The sequence below is a fragment of the Penicillium macrosclerotiorum genome, assembly GCF_028827735.1.
Source record: "Penicillium macrosclerotiorum strain IBT 26536 chromosome Unknown utg000006l_segment0_segment0, whole genome shotgun sequence".
Classification (NCBI taxonomy): Eukaryota; Fungi; Ascomycota; class Eurotiomycetes; order Eurotiales; family Aspergillaceae; genus Penicillium; species Penicillium macrosclerotiorum.
Window position 1 is genome coordinate 1,677,044 of NW_026643085.1, and position 18,865 is coordinate 1,695,908.

The 18,865-nt window shown below is 50.5% G+C and overlaps 4 protein-coding genes across 4 annotated transcripts; 1 reads left to right on the forward strand and 3 right to left on the reverse strand.

The window, feature by feature from the left end:
* Window positions 1-647: 647 nt before the first annotated feature.
* N7462_005894 (sulfotransferase family protein) lies at window positions 648-1,427 on the forward strand (the record flags this gene model as incomplete). Its single annotated transcript, XM_057077612.1, has 1 exon — window positions 648-1,427. The coding sequence occupies one exon, from the start codon at window positions 648-650 to the stop codon at window positions 1,425-1,427; it is 780 nt and encodes a 259-aa protein (XP_056933192.1).
* A 2,095-nt stretch (window positions 1,428-3,522) lies between these two features.
* On the reverse strand, window positions 3,523-5,342 carry N7462_005895 (cytochrome P450; the record flags this gene model as incomplete). Its single annotated transcript, XM_057077613.1, has 5 exons — window positions 3,523-3,717; window positions 3,779-3,907; window positions 3,982-4,083; window positions 4,140-4,840; window positions 5,060-5,342. The coding sequence occupies 5 exons, from the start codon at window positions 5,340-5,342 to the stop codon at window positions 3,523-3,525; spliced, it is 1,410 nt and encodes a 469-aa protein (XP_056933193.1).
* Window positions 5,343-6,416: 1,074 nt separating this feature from the next.
* Window positions 6,417-9,691, reverse strand: N7462_005896 (Zn(II)2Cys6 transcription factor; the record flags this gene model as incomplete). Its single annotated transcript, XM_057077614.1, has 3 exons — window positions 6,417-7,304; window positions 7,368-7,420; window positions 7,483-9,691. The coding sequence occupies 3 exons, from the start codon at window positions 9,689-9,691 to the stop codon at window positions 6,417-6,419; spliced, it is 3,150 nt and encodes a 1,049-aa protein (XP_056933194.1).
* A 1,718-nt stretch (window positions 9,692-11,409) lies between these two features.
* N7462_005897 (MFS transporter) lies at window positions 11,410-13,526 on the reverse strand (the record flags this gene model as incomplete). Its single annotated transcript, XM_057077615.1, has 3 exons — window positions 11,410-12,217; window positions 12,323-13,196; window positions 13,433-13,526. 3 exons carry the CDS (start codon window positions 13,524-13,526, stop codon window positions 11,410-11,412), a joined length of 1,776 nt encoding a protein of 591 aa, XP_056933195.1.
* Between the last annotated feature and the right edge of the window lie 5,339 nt (window positions 13,527-18,865).

Sequence of the window (18,865 nt, forward strand, 5' to 3'; positions counted from 1 at the left end):
CGGCGCAGGCGCCGTCTTTCCGACGACATCGATGGAGTTCTTTAATCCATTTATCCCCCCGGCACGCTCATAAACATGCTATGGTCGTTGGCGCCCATGGATTTTATCTGGACGTGGAGTGTACATGCTCTAATGGCTTTTTACCTCCCTGTATTCTGTGATTCATCTAGTTCCATGCCAACCTGGATCTTCGGAGGATGTTGAAATTATGATTTATCGGCTAGGATACATCTGCGTGATCTGGTTACCCCTCGCAATCAGCGCCGGGGAACAGGACTATTGCTTTAGCCTTACACAATACCATGAGATAGTTTTGAATACATTTGAAAAATGTGGAACTTGACTTTCCCTTCCTGGAGCGTTATCACCTGCTTGGTTTGGTTCTGGTTTCCGTAGCCCCGATGACCACCACCATCGGCCCCTCGTGATTTCACCGCTTTCCTAGACCTCGGCTTGACGGGGAGCCCCTATCCACCAACACGTCCAGGAACATTTGAACAACTCTCCAACTTCAATTCCACTCGTTTCGTTCCTGTCAAATTGCACCCAATCAGATGGTGTTGTCTATTTTTAGAAACCCAGCTTCATGTTAGAGGCTGTCGCGCCCTGCATCCTTGCATCCATAAGCGTCCACCTCTGCCGGCAGCATGGGCCAGACGGCATCCGTCCCACAGCCTGGAACAAAGTTCCAAGTCATCGGTGCCGGCCTACCGCGAACTGGAACAGCGTCATTTAGCAGAGCGTTGGAAATTCTTTTTGACGCTCCAGTGTTCCATTGCGGGACCCAGGCCACGCTCGGCCCTACCAGCCAAATCAAACGATGGAAGAAAATCCTACGATGCTGGCTGGCCGGTGCAGACTCCGATAAGCAGGCCATGTTTGAAGTGCTGCACCAACAGATGGATGGCTATTCTGCAATTACTGATTCCCCGGGGTCCCAATTTGTGCCGGAACTCATGGAGTTGTACCCCGATGCGAAGGTGGTTTGCACCATTCGCGACCCAGTTGCATGGGAGAAAAGCATGGACCAAGTTCGAGGACAAACGGTGCCCTGGTGGCTCCCCATTGTTCTCCTCCCTCTTCCTGGCTTAACTCACTTCATCCCATATCTCTACCTGCTAGCGGCCCAGTATGAGAGACTCTACGAAGAAAAAATACCCACGCGCGAGACCTATCACCGCCACATTGCCTGGCTCCAGAAGGTGGTTCCGGAAGACCGGCTGTTGCTCTTCGATGTGAAGGAAGGTTGGGAGCCTCTATGTAAAGCTCTTGGTAAAGACATCCCTGAGGATCAGCCCTTCCCTCATGTGAACGATTCCGATGCCATGCTTGAGATCTCCAGGATACATGTTCGGCGGGGCTTAACCCACTGGGCTGTGATTCTTGCCGTCGGTGCTGCAGCAGTTGCGTGGACTGCACGCCGTTAAGGCATAAACTCGCGTGGAACTTGAATGTTTCCAGAGAGCTACGTGCAACGAAGTTACTGGAAGGCCTTTTCTTTTGAAAAATAACCATTTTCATAGCGTACTATGCCTATTTCTTTCCCTCATAATTCACGTGGATTTGATTTGATAGAACAGAACAGAGCAAAGTTTTGCATTTAATCCAGCGATCCTAGGCCTATGACCTATTTAAGCAGTGAATCACCTAAGCATAAAGACTTTGCCCTCACATTGAGTTGATTTTTGTCAATACCCATTTTGAATTGCTGAACACAAGGATCAATAGCCAAAGGCCAAATATTAGGGGTTGGGAGTGAACTAGGAAATTGACGGGGTTATTTATGTATTGCAAAAAAAAAGGAAAAAGTAATAAGAAGCCGCAATGACTCTAGGAGATTTGTTCACTTCATGTAATAAGCCACATATACCCCACCCCTAGGAGTCCCGACTAGAATTAAGAACTTATGCGACATTCATCTTCTAGGTCCTGCAACCGACGAGTCAGGCTTCGCACTTCATTCTCACGGTCAATCTCATATTCGTTAAAAGCGTCGCGAGCTGCATTGAATGTATTGCGAGCTGCCTCAGGTAATACGAGCTGAATTAAACGTATCGTGAGCCGACTGCTGAGAATCTTCAATTTCACGTAGCTGATTTCTGATATGACTTATTCGACGTCGATTGTTATGTTAGATTCCTGCTGCTGCTGTTGCGGTATGCCTGGGATAGAGTAGCTAGTCGAGTCTAACGGATGGTAGGGAGGCGGAGGTCCGAGCGGAGGATAATTCTCAGCTGTATAGGCTTGATTCTGACCGCGTGGGCGGGAAAATGGAACATAGGGAAGAGCTGGAGGAGGAACGCGAGGAGTAGTAACCGGTGGTATGTTTAGATTGAAGCTGATTCAAGATCGATCAAAAGTACATCGACCTTCTCGTCCATCAATGTGGCAATTAGAGCAGTAACGGATCTCGCTATGCCCTGTAATGATCACACATTCGTTCCACATGCCATCACCGGCTACGCAGTTCGTGCACGGAATAGGAGCCTTTTCACCGGAAATATGCATTCTAGCAGCCTCCACATTGTGGATGCTGTATCCGAGGCGATTATGCATATTAATTCCATGATGGTCTCGATACCCACGCCACACCGGTCCTCGAACGAGCGGAAGGGTATGTAATTATCTTAGGAACGAGCTCTTCAGCACAGAACCTCGTCGGCCGGCTGGTTGGTTTGCTAGAACTAAGTTTGTGTGTTCCATGATTTGCGGAAATCTCGCTTTTCTGATGGTCAGTAGGTAGTACTTTTTATAGGCTTGATATACCTACCTTCGTGGTGAGTAAGACTTGGACAAGGTAGTGCAAAAGTATTGGATGGCCCTATCACACCTGAAGACTAGCTCTCGGATATATACGAACAAAAGAGCGATGCTGCCTCTACCTCAATTTCGGGACTTTTGTACAAGAAATCAAATTCAAAACAGATGATCATAATTAGAAACGTGGGTAATTAAGTAGGGAACCGAAATTAGGACGACCCTTACGCTTTGACTAATCAACTAGCTTGTCACGGATGACTATCAGTATTGCTCAATGTGGAAATCAGGCACTAGAAAGTGCAGTTGCCATGACAAATACCCCGGGTGCAACACTTTCGGGTCTACGGAATAACGAAAGACTGTCACTCGAGAAGATGCGAGTGGTATTTGAGAAAGATTCGCTTTCCACGAGGTAAAAAAGATTCTTGAGATAGCTGCCAAGAGACAGCATGGATTCCATGGATAAAACAGAGCTGGAAGATCTTATGCTAATTAAATTTCCCAAGATGCTCCCACGAATCATGATCAAACGCTGGGGTGACTCCTTCGAGTCGGCCGTATCTCTACAGATGTTGAAATTATCCGAAAGGCAGAAGGATTTTCAATTTTTTGATGAATAGAAAAGATCCGCAGGTAATCAAAGGACTTCAGTGCCGTAAATAGTACATAAATTTTGAACAGATTACCTGCGGCGGGGGATAGATTTCATTTCTGTGGCCAGAACAATTGAGCTTCATCAAGCCGGATAGATTGTTCACATACTCAACAAGCACTGGACCGACGGCGGATGTTGCACGGCCATCCCCACGGATTAATTGTAAAATGATTGGCCCACTCCCACTCTTTCTTGGGGTCGACTTGCTCGAACTCGAAGTCCCGAATCAGAGTGGCGGCAAGCTTGCCGATTTCAAAATGAGCGAGATTGCGCCCTGGGCACTGCCTATATCCACTTCCCCACTATTTTCGAGTTGTGTGTCAGATATTAATATTGAATGGGATGCAACAGTGAGCCGCCTACATGAATAAGAAAGGAATCCATGTCCTTTGTGTTTCCCTGAAGCCAGCGGTCCGGGTTGAAAGTGTCGCAGTCTTCACCGAACAGTGCAGGGTTCCTGTGGAAAATCCAAGGGTTGACGCTCAAAATAACCTAAAATGGCCGATATTAAGTTCAAGACCATCTTATTGAAAGTAGAAGGAGGGGGACAAGAAGAGGCTTCTTACACCCTCGGCGAAGTACGTGCCTCCAATGGTCATTCCACCCTGGGGCACGACACGAGGCAGGCAACTAGGAACTCCAGGTTGGAATCGGTACGTCTCTTTGATCTACAAAATTCTGTTAGCATGAAACCATAATGAAATAGAGTACTGGCCGGGCGTACGCAAGCCTGAAGGAACGTCAACTTTTGCGCTTCATTATACTGAACAATAGGCGATAGTTCTCCACGAGTCTGGGCAGCGTCAAGCTCCTCCCGTAGCCGGTGAAGGTGTTGAGGGGAACGGATAAGCCAGTAGAAAAGAGCTTGCATTGTAGCGCTAACTGTATCTGACCCGGCACCAACATTGGCGACTGCGGCGGAGAAGATTTCGTTTTCTTTCATTCTGTCGGGATACTTGGCACGAGTCTCTAGCCATTGCTGCATCATATCTTTTCGAACCTCGGGATTTTCTTTGCGGCCATTGATTGCAACAAGACAAGTATCAAAGACATGCGAAGAAGGCTGAATTCCTAACCGACTGATCAGCGGGTTAACTAGCGTCATATTATGAAGCCAAGTATAATGTCCCATAGCGCTGATATACAGGGCTAAGGCTCGCGTGTTTGCGATAGCGTCCCTGATATCTGTGCCAGTCTCGATGAAGCCAAATGATTTCGAGAAAGTGACCTCACCGACCACATCAAATGCAAAAAAAGTGAACCAACGATTGAGCTCAATTGGAGTGCTTGAATCGCAGTGCTGATTGAGATGGTTGATGAAAAGCTCCATGACAGCATCAACATGCGGCTCAGAACTTATGATATTAGAAAGAGCATAGCCTGCAGCAACGTTTCGGCTCATCTCTTTGTGTCGTTGAGGGTCCACTGCAGACATCAGATTGACATAGTTATAGTCCGGAAGACTAAATATTTCATACCAAGGCCCCTTTAGTATAAAATCAATAAATTGTAAGGCTTCAGAGGCATATCGAAGGGGGTGGGATGGATACACACCTTTGCAAGATTGGCATGAAGAAGTTGTCTCACTGCATCAGGATGGGAAACGCTGACTTCATTCTCGCGAATGCGAACGAAGTATCCTACCGTAAATTATCAGACGGTCGAAACTCATATTCGAAGGCTCGACTTTGATACCATGCTTCTTGTGAAGATTGAAAATCTCTGTTTCAATGCGGCCTTTCCATAGCTGATATACTACCCACAAACTGGAGAAAGACGCCCAGAATGGACCAGGAATATTCTTGATTGGGCTTGCGTATCGCCGGATTATCACATGGGCAACAACGATACCGACGAAGGTTAAACCCCAACCCAAGCGTGAATCGATCAAAGAGATCACTTCAGGCACCATGAGAGAGTGTGCCATCTTGGAATGAGCCTCTTTGCCCTCAGAATCGATGACAGACGCTTGAAGAAAGGGAGAAGCTCTAGTGACGCCCTTTTCTACCCAAAAGTTTGATGGGAAGGTGCATTTCAATACTGGTAGCTAATTCACTGATGAGAAAAAGGTTGGAAAATCCAGGCTGCCCCAGACAGGATTGGCCCACTCATTAGTATAGTATCAGTACTTACAACCCCACTTTTTATCCGAGTTCTTGCGATGTTTTTGCCAAAGGAATGGCTCACTGTGTTAATGAGGGTGTCTGGCTGTCAGGAGATTCAGCTGGGCTTAAGTCTGAAGCGACACGCTCCCATTGTGGGGCCCTAAGTTTTGTGCAATCTAGTGAACAAGGCGTTAGCTTCATTCGCTATTATCAATGCGTACTGATTACCGCAACAGGTTTAGTATAGGTGGGGCATCGGCGTCCATCGCTGAGCTTTGGAATCATACATGCTAGCAATTGGGTTTCATGGAGTTCTTCTTACGGAACTGCCTTTTGATTGTCAAAGAAAATTCAAAAACCAATGGCGATAGGAAACAATGGTTTAGAAAAGATAAATGACTCTGGAAACGACTGCCCCCGAGGCGGGAGGCTGGGTTCAAAAGAGTATATGTTGCACATCTAATTGACACTCAACCGTTAGAGATACAAGGCTGCGTCTCCCCACATGTAAATTTCCTCTGTCCTCGATAAGTAGAAGTGAGAGTAGCAACAAAGTGATTTGAAACTACATGTTAGGCAAGCAAAGGTTATAATTAATCTTGAGATGAATATGCGTATATAGTAATGTAGTAAATGGTATCCCAGAGCTCAAAAATAAAGTAACAAGAGAAAGGAGAGTGCAAAAATAAGTCACAGCCAAGAAAACGACAAACCTAGAAACCCCGCAGAACAACAACCAATCCTGTTCACCTGTAAAATCCTCTTTAACTATGCAATCCCCAAAAAAGCAAATAGTAGTAGAAGAGGTGGAAGAAGGGGGTGGTGGGTTATAATGTGGAAAAGAAAAGGGCATCGTCGATAGTAAGAAATTGAACACCAAAAATCGCAAACCCTGATCAAGCATCACCACCCGGAGCGCCGGCCCCTGAACCGCCGAAGAAATAGCCCTCCAAAATATCATAATTGGGATTCTCGCTCCAATCGTGCTGGAAATCCATTGCCATGCCGAAGCCAAGGTCAATGCCGACGTTTTGGCCCAGCGAGGGCATAGCAGCCAAATTGTACTCGGCATTGGCATCTTGACCCATTGTCTGGCTATCGGGATCGGCAGACCCAAAGTCCAAGAAATCAAGGCTCATACCCGTCTGGTTATCCGGGTCCGTCGGTGGGACGGCATGGGGGCCACCAGCAGAGTGGGCCACGCTACCTGGCGAGCCACTCTGGGGTGGTGAATTCCCGTAATAAAACTGCGGTGGGCCTGGTGGAGAGGTTTGGCCTTCATATTTCATATAGTACTCCATGGACGGAGTACGTTGAGAGAAGGGCCGGGCGCCACGGTCTGCGAAGCCAGGGGCCACGGCCTCAGCTGTCTCGGGTCGAACGGCGTAGTTGGTCCCAGGAGGCCTGCTATCTGTTCTGGATCTATCTGCCAGAGGTGTGTTTGCATCGCTGAAAAGATCAGCCAAATTCATATCGAACTTGGGGATAGGGCGTTGAGGGCGGTTTTGAGTGGACCGGCGAGCCTGGCCATGGCCAGCCCGTTGTCTTTGGTCTATTCCTTGGCGGCGACCAGGGTGTAAAGAACCGCCTGCATGGGATGCAGCCGAAATTCGGCTCATGTCGACCTGGGACCCGAACCCGGTGGTGGAAAGACACATCTGGACGGTAGCCTTGCTCATCCGCTCAAAGGCATCTCGGCAATTTTCAGCCGGAGGGCACTTATGCATTAGGTCACCCAGAACAGAAGTGGCGGCAAGGACAGTAAAATCGACCTCATCGAGAGTCTAGAAAACGCGGGTGACATGAGTGCCAGGACAAAGACAACATCTTAGCAGAGAAGAGCTTACCAAACGACTTCGGACCAACGGCGAGTGCCAGATCGCATACAAGAAAGAAATACCTAGAAATTGTCCGTCAGCTCCAGGTCAAGAGGTTAAGGCGAAAAGTGCAGTAAGCCCATACCAGCCATAAAGATATGATGAGTAGCAAGATACGTATAATTCACCAAGCGCACTCGATGTAACTGCCGATAAATACGAATAACCTTCTGGCCAGCCTCTGCCACATTGAGATAGACGTGGTCCTCCTCGTCACCCTCATCAGGATTAGAGAAAGACGGGCTGGAAACATCGTCTGCAGGGGTCAACTCGCCCGCCAGCTCAGCCGGTACGGTCAAACTCTGTTGGTACAACAAGATGATAGCTTGCCAGTAGTTTAATTCAAGAAGTTCAATAGAGAACCTGACACCGGTGTCGGGGCGTGTCGGGGCACTATCCTGCCACTCCACCAAACGACGGTGAACATCGTGGCGCCATGAGCGGAAAGAATCAAAGCCTTGGAGGAAGGGCGAGGTCAACTCCGCGTGCGGAAGGATAGTCGCGCTTTCAGAGGCGCGTCTGCGCACGGCACGAGCCTGTTGGTATTGGAGCACGTCGTGGATTTCGGATTGAAGAAGTCGGAGTTTGAAGTAATGGAAAGCGACATGCTTGTAGGTTGGGGCTCCTTCGGGAGGCGTCAGAAGGCCGGATTTAGTGATGTACTTGTCATCCATCATCGACGGGAATTCAGTGCTGATTGCCTGGTCACTGATACCAAAAGGTCGCCCAACACAGGTAGCAACTAGACGATCGAAACTATAAACACACCACCAGAGGCGACGCCGCAGATCACGAACCCATTCCCGCCGGCCCCGTTCACGGGCGTCGATACGTGATTGGACTTGGTTTCCGTCCTTGGACCCTGAGTCGAGGCCTACGCCATCTTCATAATGAAGGCCCAGGTCAACCGCAAGGCGCATAGCAACTCCGACAATGTACCAAAGACCAGGGGCGACTGGGCGCAGCAAGGCAAAACTGGCCAGCAGGAGCACCGCCTGGAGCTCTTCCAATCCGCCGAATCCCTCGCTAGACGAAGAGCCAAGGAAAGACTCCAAGTGGACAATCGCCGAGGCGTGGTATTCTTCCGGTTGGTATTGATGATTAGACAATCGTGGTCGTTTCGTAGTGGATGAGGCTCGGTCACGGCCAGCGCGGCTTTCGTCATCCGAACTCTGGGGTTTATCTTCAAAGATGATGCCAGCTCCAATGGCAAACACGATATTTAGAACATACAAGGCTCTAGGAGAGCGATTTTTCTCCTCCAATAGATAGGTCCGGTCAAGAAGCTCCATGAAATCACCGCGGTGCAGGATAGGCATTTGCGGGTTCGCATGTTCAAAATAGAGGTCTACTAGACGCTCGGCGAGATCGCGGTCGGGAAAAGATGCACGTTTCATCATCGGTCGTGTCTGAAGGCCAAAAAATGAATCACGCATGGAACCACCGCCAGATGCGCCGGCCGTCTGAGGCAAACGCTCACTGGTACGGATTGGCGCACGCTCGGGCATATTTCCCGGTAGCGAGCTCCGGACGGCAGCAAAAACTACTCGAGCAAACGAAATACCAGAGGTTGAGCCGAGATATCTGGGGTCGGACGTTCCCTGCACGGAAACCATGCCAATATTCGACACTAGGTTGTGCAGGCGCCAATTGTCTTCGTTTGCAGAGTCACGCTCTCCGTCCGCATCTCGGTTCTGACCTCCGTCTGTTCTGAGATCAGATCTATCAGTCTCCTCTTTCAGAGCCGAGTTTTTCCATTGTGCCTTCTCTGATCCATCCTGGGTGTCCAAGCCAAGGCCGGGTTGCCCTGTGTCGCCTTCGGTCTCGGTCTTGACGGCCTCCTCTTCGTCGAAGGCGACAGCTTTCTTATACTCAATGTTATGCTCAGCCAGTTGCTTCTCCAGGTAGGCGACCCGAGTCTCTAGAAAATAGACATAGCTTCGCGGAATTTCGCGTTTGGTAATGGGGTCGTATCCGACGCAGCGGACTCCGGCCTTCTCGCAGGATTGGCAACGCGGGAGGCGCTGGTCGCAGCGGTTCTTGCGCAGTCGACAACGATTACATGCGGATACATTGCGAAAGGAGGACGAGGACGAGGATGAGGCAGCAGTGGCGGTTGAGTGTGCGGTAGACAGCGCGGGTGACGTGGACGGGACGGTGGGCTGGGCGGAGGGGTTGGGGGCGTCTCGCGAAGTATTCGCGGGGTCAGATTGGGTAGGGGGCGTCTCGCCGGAAGGATGCGGTCTCTTCTTGCCCGAGGAGACCGGTGATGGCGGGGAGGGGAGGTTAGGCATGGTGAGGAACGAGTGGCAAGAGCCGCAGACCTGCGATCATCTCTTGGTGGTGGAGTTCTGCGGAGATGGCGGTCGGGAACAGCGGTTGAACTCCCCGAGCCGGATCAGCATTCATGATAGATCCAGACGGCGTTGCGGTTGTTCGGCTCAGTGCAAAGAATCGGGTCTTGCGATTCAGGAAAAAGGAGAAGGAGACGGCCCGCACTCGCAAAGATGCGTCGGTGACCCAAAGAGCTCTCCGTGGCGCAAGTCCACGCGACGGAGGGTGATTATCCTCCGAGAGTGGATGAAATGGGAAATGAGCTTTTCTGAACAGAGCGACAGAGTCGCGAAGACACTAGCGAATGATCACCGCCCCGAGAAGGACTGGTGAGGGCAATGACGATACGTTAGCTGCAGAATGGGGAAGAGGAGAAAGGTCGCATTTGCACGGCGATAGGGTTCTGGTGGAGTTCGGACCAGTAGGTGGCCATTCCTTGTACGGAGAAATTAAGTTGCCCTCGGGAATGGAGCACTCGGCACTTTCGGTACCCCAGACTCGTGTCGCATGGCCGGACTCCTCGAGAAAGACGGAATAGGGAAGGCTACAGCGAGCAGATCGAGTAGGGCGTTTTCTTGTCAGCAGGGATCCCTTATGCGGCAAATGGTCCAGCTCGAATGCCGTACATAGTCCCTCAATTGCATCTGCATCGGGTTGGGGCGGCGTCGAATGCCAAGTGGAGTTCCCCGGGAATTATGTGCTGTCATTGGCGGGCCCGCGGGAGTGCTGACAGCACCGAGAAAATGGGGAACCGATGGAGTCGGGGTGGGTGGAAGACGAGGGGGAAGGGTAAAGGGATAAATGAGAGACAAGATGAGATGGATGATGAGGCCAAGGTCTATATAGCTGCAACAAGTCATATGATCGGATTTGCATTGTGTATGCTGACGAAGTAGCAATGGACGGGGTTGTTTGTGGATATGCCCCTTCTTGGCCTGCAGTCCAGGATGAAACTGCACCCTAACCCATACACAGTATGAGACGCTGGAGTGGGGTTCGCGGAGAAAAAAAAGAAAAGAAAAAGAAAACAGCGAATACTGTGACAGAAGAATAAGATGATGGTGCAGAAGACCGTTGATTTGACTAAATAAGTCCGTGAGAAGGGAATCTATCGACGATCCAAAGTAATATGCTTGGACATGAGCAAGAATACAGAATATAGAAAAATGCGAAAACACAGATAGCCCTCCCAGATGCATGCGTATCATCACATAATCGCGTTTCAAATGCTCCAGAGTAGTAAGAATCAAGCAAGAGAACAACAGACCAAAAAAAGCAAATGATGATAAGAAAAGAGACCCAAGATCCATGCTTTTTTCCGCATATGCATCCACTCTATAGAAGTTGCGCCAGTTCCCCGGTCTCGAAATAGGAAAAGAGAAAAAGAAGCACCAAGAAAACCAAGCAAGCCAAAGGCCAAAGAAAAGCGGGGGATACCCAGATGAGAAGAGAGAAAAAAAAAAATCAGAATGAGGTATCATGGCTGGAAATGAAAAAAAAAATGAAAGATGAAATGAAAAGAGAAAAAGAAAAATAAGATATTCCAGTGAAAGTGGCAACCGAAACCACACTAAAAATGATCGAGTCCTTCCAAAAGGACAAGGAGAAGTGAATGGGTTTTTCGAGCGGCGAAAGATCGAAATGTCCATGTGTTACCCATCCAAACTAGTTGGCAAGTTTAAATGCGGGGAACAGGTGAGGAGTCGACATCGGGGGTGGAGAAATCGTGGATGGCGTTCAGATCGAGATTGGAAATGTCGAATTCATGGTCAATGCTGGAGCGCAGAGACAGCAGGCGCTGCTCCTCTTCAGCCATGGAGTCACGACCAGCATAGGCATCATCCATAGCCTCTCGCTTCAGTTCCGCCTCACTGATGTCAGAGTCCTGGTGCTTGAAGCGCTCGGGCTCCGCAGACTCCTCCATCCAGAAGCTTTCAATGGCTCCGACAACACAGACAAACCCACAGGCCCACCAGGCCAGCACGGAGTACCCGCTCTCCAGACCCTTCGAGTGCAGTAGCCCCGTCACTGTAGGGCCGAAAGCCCGGCTGAGGCTGGCAGTGGACGCGGCGGCCCCGTTGATGGAGCCGAGCACCTTTGACGTGGGAGCCGCGTTGGCAAGCAGGATGGCGGAGGCGGGGAAGGCAATAACGTGGAAGGTAATTTTGCTGATCAGGGCGACGTATACGGCAGGCATCTGTAATTTAGCCGGAAGCAGGATGAGATAGGGCACGGCCAGGTACAGCGGAGGCCAGGCCAGCAGGACGAAGCGGAACGTGCGCAGAGTGCCGAAGTGCTTAACAACGAAGGGGAACAACCAGAGCTGGGCAATCATCGAGTAGATGCCCTGAACGGCCAGCATGAAGCCAATGGTCTTGGTAGACAAACCGAGGCCGCCGGTAAAGCGGAGCGGCAAGGAAACGGCGTCGTCGGATTTGGGGGTACTCAGGAAGACCGGCATCAGCTGGTCGAACGACACACTGTGGCTGCACGAGGAAGGGATTAATGTCAGCAATTATGCAGCTCGGCCAGTCAAAACAACAAGTGCGGGAAGTATTAGGAACGCGCTGTGGCGGCTGGGGCCAACTCACTAGGCCAGGATGCCATAAGCAACAATGGTGACGATGACTTGTCGGGTGAACGCCTTGGGCGCGGACGACGTCTGTCCCTCGAGGTCGCACTCCGTTGCCCCGACGTCACTCACGGGGCGTAGGCAAGGCGACGATTCGACACTTTCGTACTCAGGCGGCACGCCATGAACGAAGGACTTGCTCTCCTCCACGGAATCATCGGGAAGTTGCACGCGCGAGCCCCAGCACTTGCTGATGAGCCAGTGGCCCAACTCACGACCGGCGTCACGCCGGTGCTTCTTCTCCGGGTGCGTCTCCTCCAGAAACAGGAAACCGAGAACAATCCCGCAAATGAGCACCCAGATGCAGACCAGGTTGGGCAGCAGGAACGGGAACCGGTCGAACAGCGTGTTACGCGAGAACAGCCACGGGTAGTTGTCGCAGGGTTGGGCCAAAGCACCGCCCATCGCCGGGCCAATAATCGATCCCAGGCACCACACGAACGGCATGATCGAGTAGGCCCGCGGCTGGTGCTCCTTGACCGTCACGATCTCCGCCACGGTTGTCTGGAGCACCCCGATGTTGCCGTTCAGCAGACCACCGAGGGCGCGCGCGATCATCGCCGTCGCCAGGTTGGGCGCGAAGCCAAAGGCGACCATGCTGATGGCCGTACCCACCAACCCCATGATGAGCACCGGCTTGCGGCCGATCCGGTCACTCATCCGGCCCCAGAACATGCCCGCAGAGAATTCCGCAAAGGTGAACGACGAGGTGATCATCCCGGCGTAAAGCGCAATTTTTTGATCGTTATCCGTTACATGGAATGACTCGACCATGTGGTACACATAAGGAAAAATCGACATGAACGCAATGGGCTCACAAATCCGAACCAGCGCTAAAGAACCTGGTCAGCGGGGCTTTTCTCTCGTCTAGCTCTACTTGCTTCTGTTGCGCAAACCACGAAATCTCCATGTTTGCATGAAAGAAGATCACTGGCGTAGACACTCATCAAGATCCCATATCGGGGAGATATCTGATTCTCATTTCGTCCCGTTGTGTGTCATTCTCCTTCGATCTTCTTCAAAAGCCACATAGTTCGCGAATCTGCGCAACAAAAGTACCACCACTTACCTAGCACGAATAACTGCCGAATCGGAAATGTAGACAAGTCATCTGCGGCGCGACTTCGCTGTCGGCCTTGTAAACAAGCAGGTCGTTGAAACATCGTGAAGTGTGTGTGATATCGTATACTCCGAAGAGAGAGAGCAAAAGAAAAACCAAAGAGCAGTAGACCCCGCTTCCACAAGAATCCAAATCTCAAGAGAGAAGAGTTCAAAAAAGGGCGAGGGGAAAAAAAGTACCAAAGAGCGGTGCTTTTGATTTCCCCTAAAATTACCCCAGGTTAATGCGTCAGGGCTGGGAAGGGCGAGAATGCGATTGGCGTGGGTGGAGCTGGTTGGTGTGTATACTGGAGCAAGGAGCAGGCGTGGAGATCTGGTTTTGAGGACTTTTTAGAGCTGTAGCATTGCTCCCCCTGCGATTGGAAATTTTGGTGGTGAATTCGATAAGGCAGGGCGGAAGATCGTTGGGATCCCAGGAGACTATGAGACACCTGCAAGGGAGCCCTGACACCGAGGAGGGGGAAACGAGAGCAGGACAAAGAGTAGGAGGCGCGAGGAATGGAACCCGTCGGAGGATTTCTCTTAGGTCGGAACGATCCTGGAAATGGGGAATTTTTCACAAAAACCAGGGCGAAGAACGAATGGCCTGAAAGCAGCTATCGCAAGATCGACACTGGCGCAAAATAGCCCGATTGAGTCGTGAGAGCACCAGAGCACACAAGATCTATGGGTTCTCAAGAGGATAGGAAGCAGGACGGGACAGTCGCCAAGAATGGGGCAAGGGATCTATGAAGAATCTCGGTGGGAAAGCAGGGCAAAGGTGTGATAGAGTTTCAGGGATCCCAATTGCAGAAGCCCGAAGCAAGAGAGTAGGAAGGAGTTGATGGAGTCACAGCCCAGGAGAGTATGAGAGCCAAAGATTCAAGAGTCAAAAGAGTCAAAGATTCAAAGAGCAGATGGCCTGGAGGGGAGAAGGGCAGGAGAGTCAAGAGTCAATGTGTGGTTGAGGGAATCGGGGAGAGGGGAGCTAATATATTAAAAAAAATCATGAAAATATTAAACGTGTGTCGACAGTGGATAGCTCCATCTATGAGGTCCGATGTGATCAGGCGCCAAAAGAAACCAAAAACGTCAACCGTTCAGCATTCACCACTAGAATTTCGGTTACAGCTGTACAGCAGCCGCAGGATGCAGAGAGCAGAGCAAACATCATGTTGAATCAGGACAAGAAAACGGGTGGGTCCAAGTGGTTTTTTTTAGGGATTTCTTTTTGGATTTATGGGATGATTTATTTAGGATTTTGCGACGTATTTTTTTTTTTTAAGATGGAGGGGGGGGATAGATTTAAAATTAATTTTAATCTTTTGGGGATTTAGCGTCGTGCTGGGACTATGAGTCTGTATCAGCATCTCAATTATGAGAATTATTCTAGTTATTCCATTTATTCGAGTTATTCCAGTTATGACTGTCGTTAATTTTTTTTTTCCTACTGATCCCCATCATTCTCAGGAAGCACTTTGTGTAAATTGAGTGCGAGAGCGGATCGATACCATCCAAGTTGGAAGAACGGGAAAGAAGACCTGGTAGACTTGACAGAGATGATAGGTCTGCAGTTGATGGAGATTATACTCCGGTGAGAGGAGTTAAAGGCCGGGCCCAAAAGGCAGAATCAAAATTAGAAAGGAGAAATCTATGAGAGCAGGAAAAAGTAATTTTTTTTCAATCCAACAGCCCAAGTCTAGTAGACAGGGAAGCCCAAAAGGGGGATGTGGACAGGACGTAATGGACGAAACCAGACCGGAACTTCATGGAGGCAAGGGAAAAAAAATCCCAAAACCAAAAAAAAATAAAATAAAAACCAAAAAAATCATCCAAGAGGGGGGTGGGTGGGAAGGCGGGTGGAGTCAATTGCCGGGGAGCATCAAGAAAGTGTACAGGGAAAGACGAGGGACGAGCCTAGGGAGTCGAAGACGACGAAGGGGGGGCATCATCGTCATCGGTTCGGGCCCAATGGCAAGTCTTCCGGGAAAGGGAGTCGAGGAAAGCACCCGATTGTCACGATTCTCATTCCTGACCAGATCAATGATCAATCAGATCAGATCATTGGACCAGCCTGATGGGCCTTCAAACCCGCTTGGAGGGGGTTTTAGTTTTTTAGCTTCCTGACCCTCTGCTTTTTCCCCCTGGCGAGACTAGGCGTCGTGTCCTATTATTCGACAGATCGGTTTTTATTTGGTTTTCTTCGGGAAAATCGGGAAATGGAGCACATCCAGAAACGGCTAACGGGTCGATACCGTATGTTCGTTCGTCTGGTACCGTACGGATCAGAGCATCCAAAAATCCTAAGACCGGTAGACCCACGGCCCTGCCCCCCGGGCCCCGGGGAACAGCGGCGATTCCTTAGTGCCCTGGAGTTGCCCCCCTGTAGCGTCCCTGGCCTCCCCCTGGTGGGTAAGGGTAAGGTACCGGAAGGATGCGCTAAACAGGATACGCCGCTCTTGTGTAAGGCGAAGCTGATCGGCTTCCGTGGTATTATTGGTTTTACTCCTCCGTACTCCCGGAAGTCTGGTTTTAGTGCAATTGGGTAAGATGATAGATCTCGTCTCATTCCATCTAATATTCCGGCTTAGTTCTATTTCGGCTTAATGAGTCGCGGAATGATCTTTTTGCCTCCACGTCTCCGGCAGGTTACCGCCCCCCACAAAGGAAGAGAGGGGGACGGTGAACAAGGTTTCGGCCCAGGAAAATACGTAGTATGGATGACGATGGCTGAAATGGACATTCGGGGACAGCATCCACCGTCCCATTCCTGCGCAAACCTTCGCATGCGATAGCTTGATGTATTATTTGAGCTTCCATAGGAAATGACGATAATCATCAGGAGTATGTCTCCGTGTAGTGTTTACCCTCAAACCCACGATCCACCTGCTGTCCCGGAACTATAGCAACACTGAGCCGCCGCGGGTGGAGTCCATTTGAATCCTATCCTACCACCCAGATCCCCGGGTCCCATCTAGCCACGGTACTAGCCACTCTATGTAGCAGCCTAACTACGCTGTGGAGACAATGATTTCTGTCTCTGGTCGTCGGGTGGAAAGGATCGCCTTCCCCGACGTTGTCGTCAGGCCCCACGTCCAGACCGGGCTGAGCTGGACGGCAGAGAACAGCTACGGGCAGCTTGGAAATGAACAAACAAAGAGAAGGTGGGGGGACAACGAACCTAGTGGAGTGAATCGCCCATCATTGAGGGGAGACTCGTCACTGTACGGAGTACAGAGTTGACCGGCCCTCTTTAGTTTGTTCCATGCAAGAATTATATAACCCACTCTGGACACACTCAACCAAAAACAACGGTAAATCGCGTGTTTCGCATTGATTCGATTGGGAGACTGCGGGCAGTCAGAGGCAGTGCAGACCAACAGCCAACAGCCAACAACCAACCCAAGGCTCGCCAGGGATGCGGTGTATACCGGACATCCAATCGCGATTGTCGCCAAATTTCCTCCACGGCGCGGTTGGCTCTTCCAGTCTCTCGATCATAGGGCAATCTTCTTCTTCCTCGTGAGGTCCAGCCTGTTATCCAGGCAATTGGTAGGTTTCGGCAGTTTCATTGATTAAACGTCGCAGAAACACACTGTGTTTCCAGTGTCCTGGGTCGGTTAGCGTGCCTGATAATTCCGGACAACGCCCACTGGGTGTTGACTAGAGTCAAGCGTGGTGTGGATGGAGTCTGAATGCATAAGTTTGGACGGATCCAATGGGGTTTTGGACTCTCTTCCGTACCACGAATCCTTCGTATTGTATGTACGGTATATAGCGGCATGTCGCCTCTAACGGCTGCGGAATCCTGGTTCACGTGAGACCCTAAAAAGGAAAAAATTCTCCCGCCTTTCCTTTCCAGTCTGATTATTGAGACCTCCCCAATCCCGCCCTTACGGTTCAAAAGGGACTATTGGTTTTGGTTTTGCTTTAACTGTGGGCCAACGGGGTCCGTAATGGGGGCAATGATCGTCCTGTCATGGTAAATGTACGGAATATGAATACTTTAAACTCCAATAGGTGATACAGACGATTGTGTACAGACAGGACGATGAAATTATAGGTGATCCTTTGGATTGGACAATCAGACGAGGAAAAAGGCCCCGAAGGGTCCAAATAGGAATATGGAGCAGTTTTTTTTTTTCTTTTCATTTTTTTTTTCCAAAAAAAAAGAGGATATTGAATCATACTGTAGATTACTGATCTCTGGCGCCACAGCCTTCTCGAAGACTGCAAAACCATATCAGCTGAGCTTGTCACAAATTCACCGACACTCCACGCCTCGCCTAGGGACCCGCTCCGGGGGGCCGATCGCTTCAGAACAACCCCCTGTTCTAGCGTGTTGCCCTGAGGGGCGGCAGGCCGCGTATCTCACCCGGGCAAAAAAAACCCTAAAGGGAATTGGGAACAAATGAGCCGAGTCCGGCGCGATCGTGATCCTGCGATTGACACAGCACCGATAGAAAATCCATGGAGTGGAAAAGGAGGCGTGATCTACCGTCACTAGACTCCGCGATCGTGTGAGGGTGTTCAATCCTGGAGAGGGCTTGCATATCGAATCTATCAAAAAGTCGGTAAAGTGCCGACCCAGCAGAAGGGGCCAGCGCAGCGGGGACCCAAGGGGCCGGAAAACTTACTTGCCAGTGGAACCATTGCTGTTTCTTGTTATTCTGGTATCACGGCTGGGTACAGGAACGATACGGTGCGGATGTACGACAGGAGTGGAAACGCAGTTTTCTTAGATGGGATCCTCCTCGCCACGCGAGCCCAAAGGCGGGGACTGAGAAAAGCCGGTGAGACCCTCTCCGGTAGCTGAGTCTAAGTCTCGGATGAAGTCGACGTCATCACACTTGGGCAACAATCGCCATGGCCAGAGCCGCCTGGGTCTCGATACACCGAGGAGAGCGGTGGTGCGGGCGAGATCCGGCGGCGGTCGGCGGGTGCTCGGTTGGGAAGGCAAGTAGTGATGGCACTGCAGGCGGGTGCAAAGAATACGGCGGTGATAGGTTCACTCTAGGATGGACACTTGGACACAAGAACACAAAGAAATGAGCGGTCGAAGCCGTCGTGGGCCAGTGAACTACGCTGAATGGCTCGTTCTGTCCTTTCCTCGGGGATGGCCACGAATCCATGAGGGCAGTGCAAGTGGTCGCACCGAATATCCTCATAGCAAACAAAAATCATCAAATGAGTGAGCGTCAAGCCCGTAGGCATCAAGGTAGGACCTTGAAGACAGGGCCCAATCAAGTAGATGGCGGTACGAGAGGGCTGTCGGGCAGACGGCAATCACCAAGTCCTTCTATGCAAGCAATGCATAGAAGACGCTATGCATCCTTGTTGACTAACATCAGGGTTCAGGCTTCGGGGGGTTGTCAGGATTGACAGGATCGGGGAGACGCGTTGT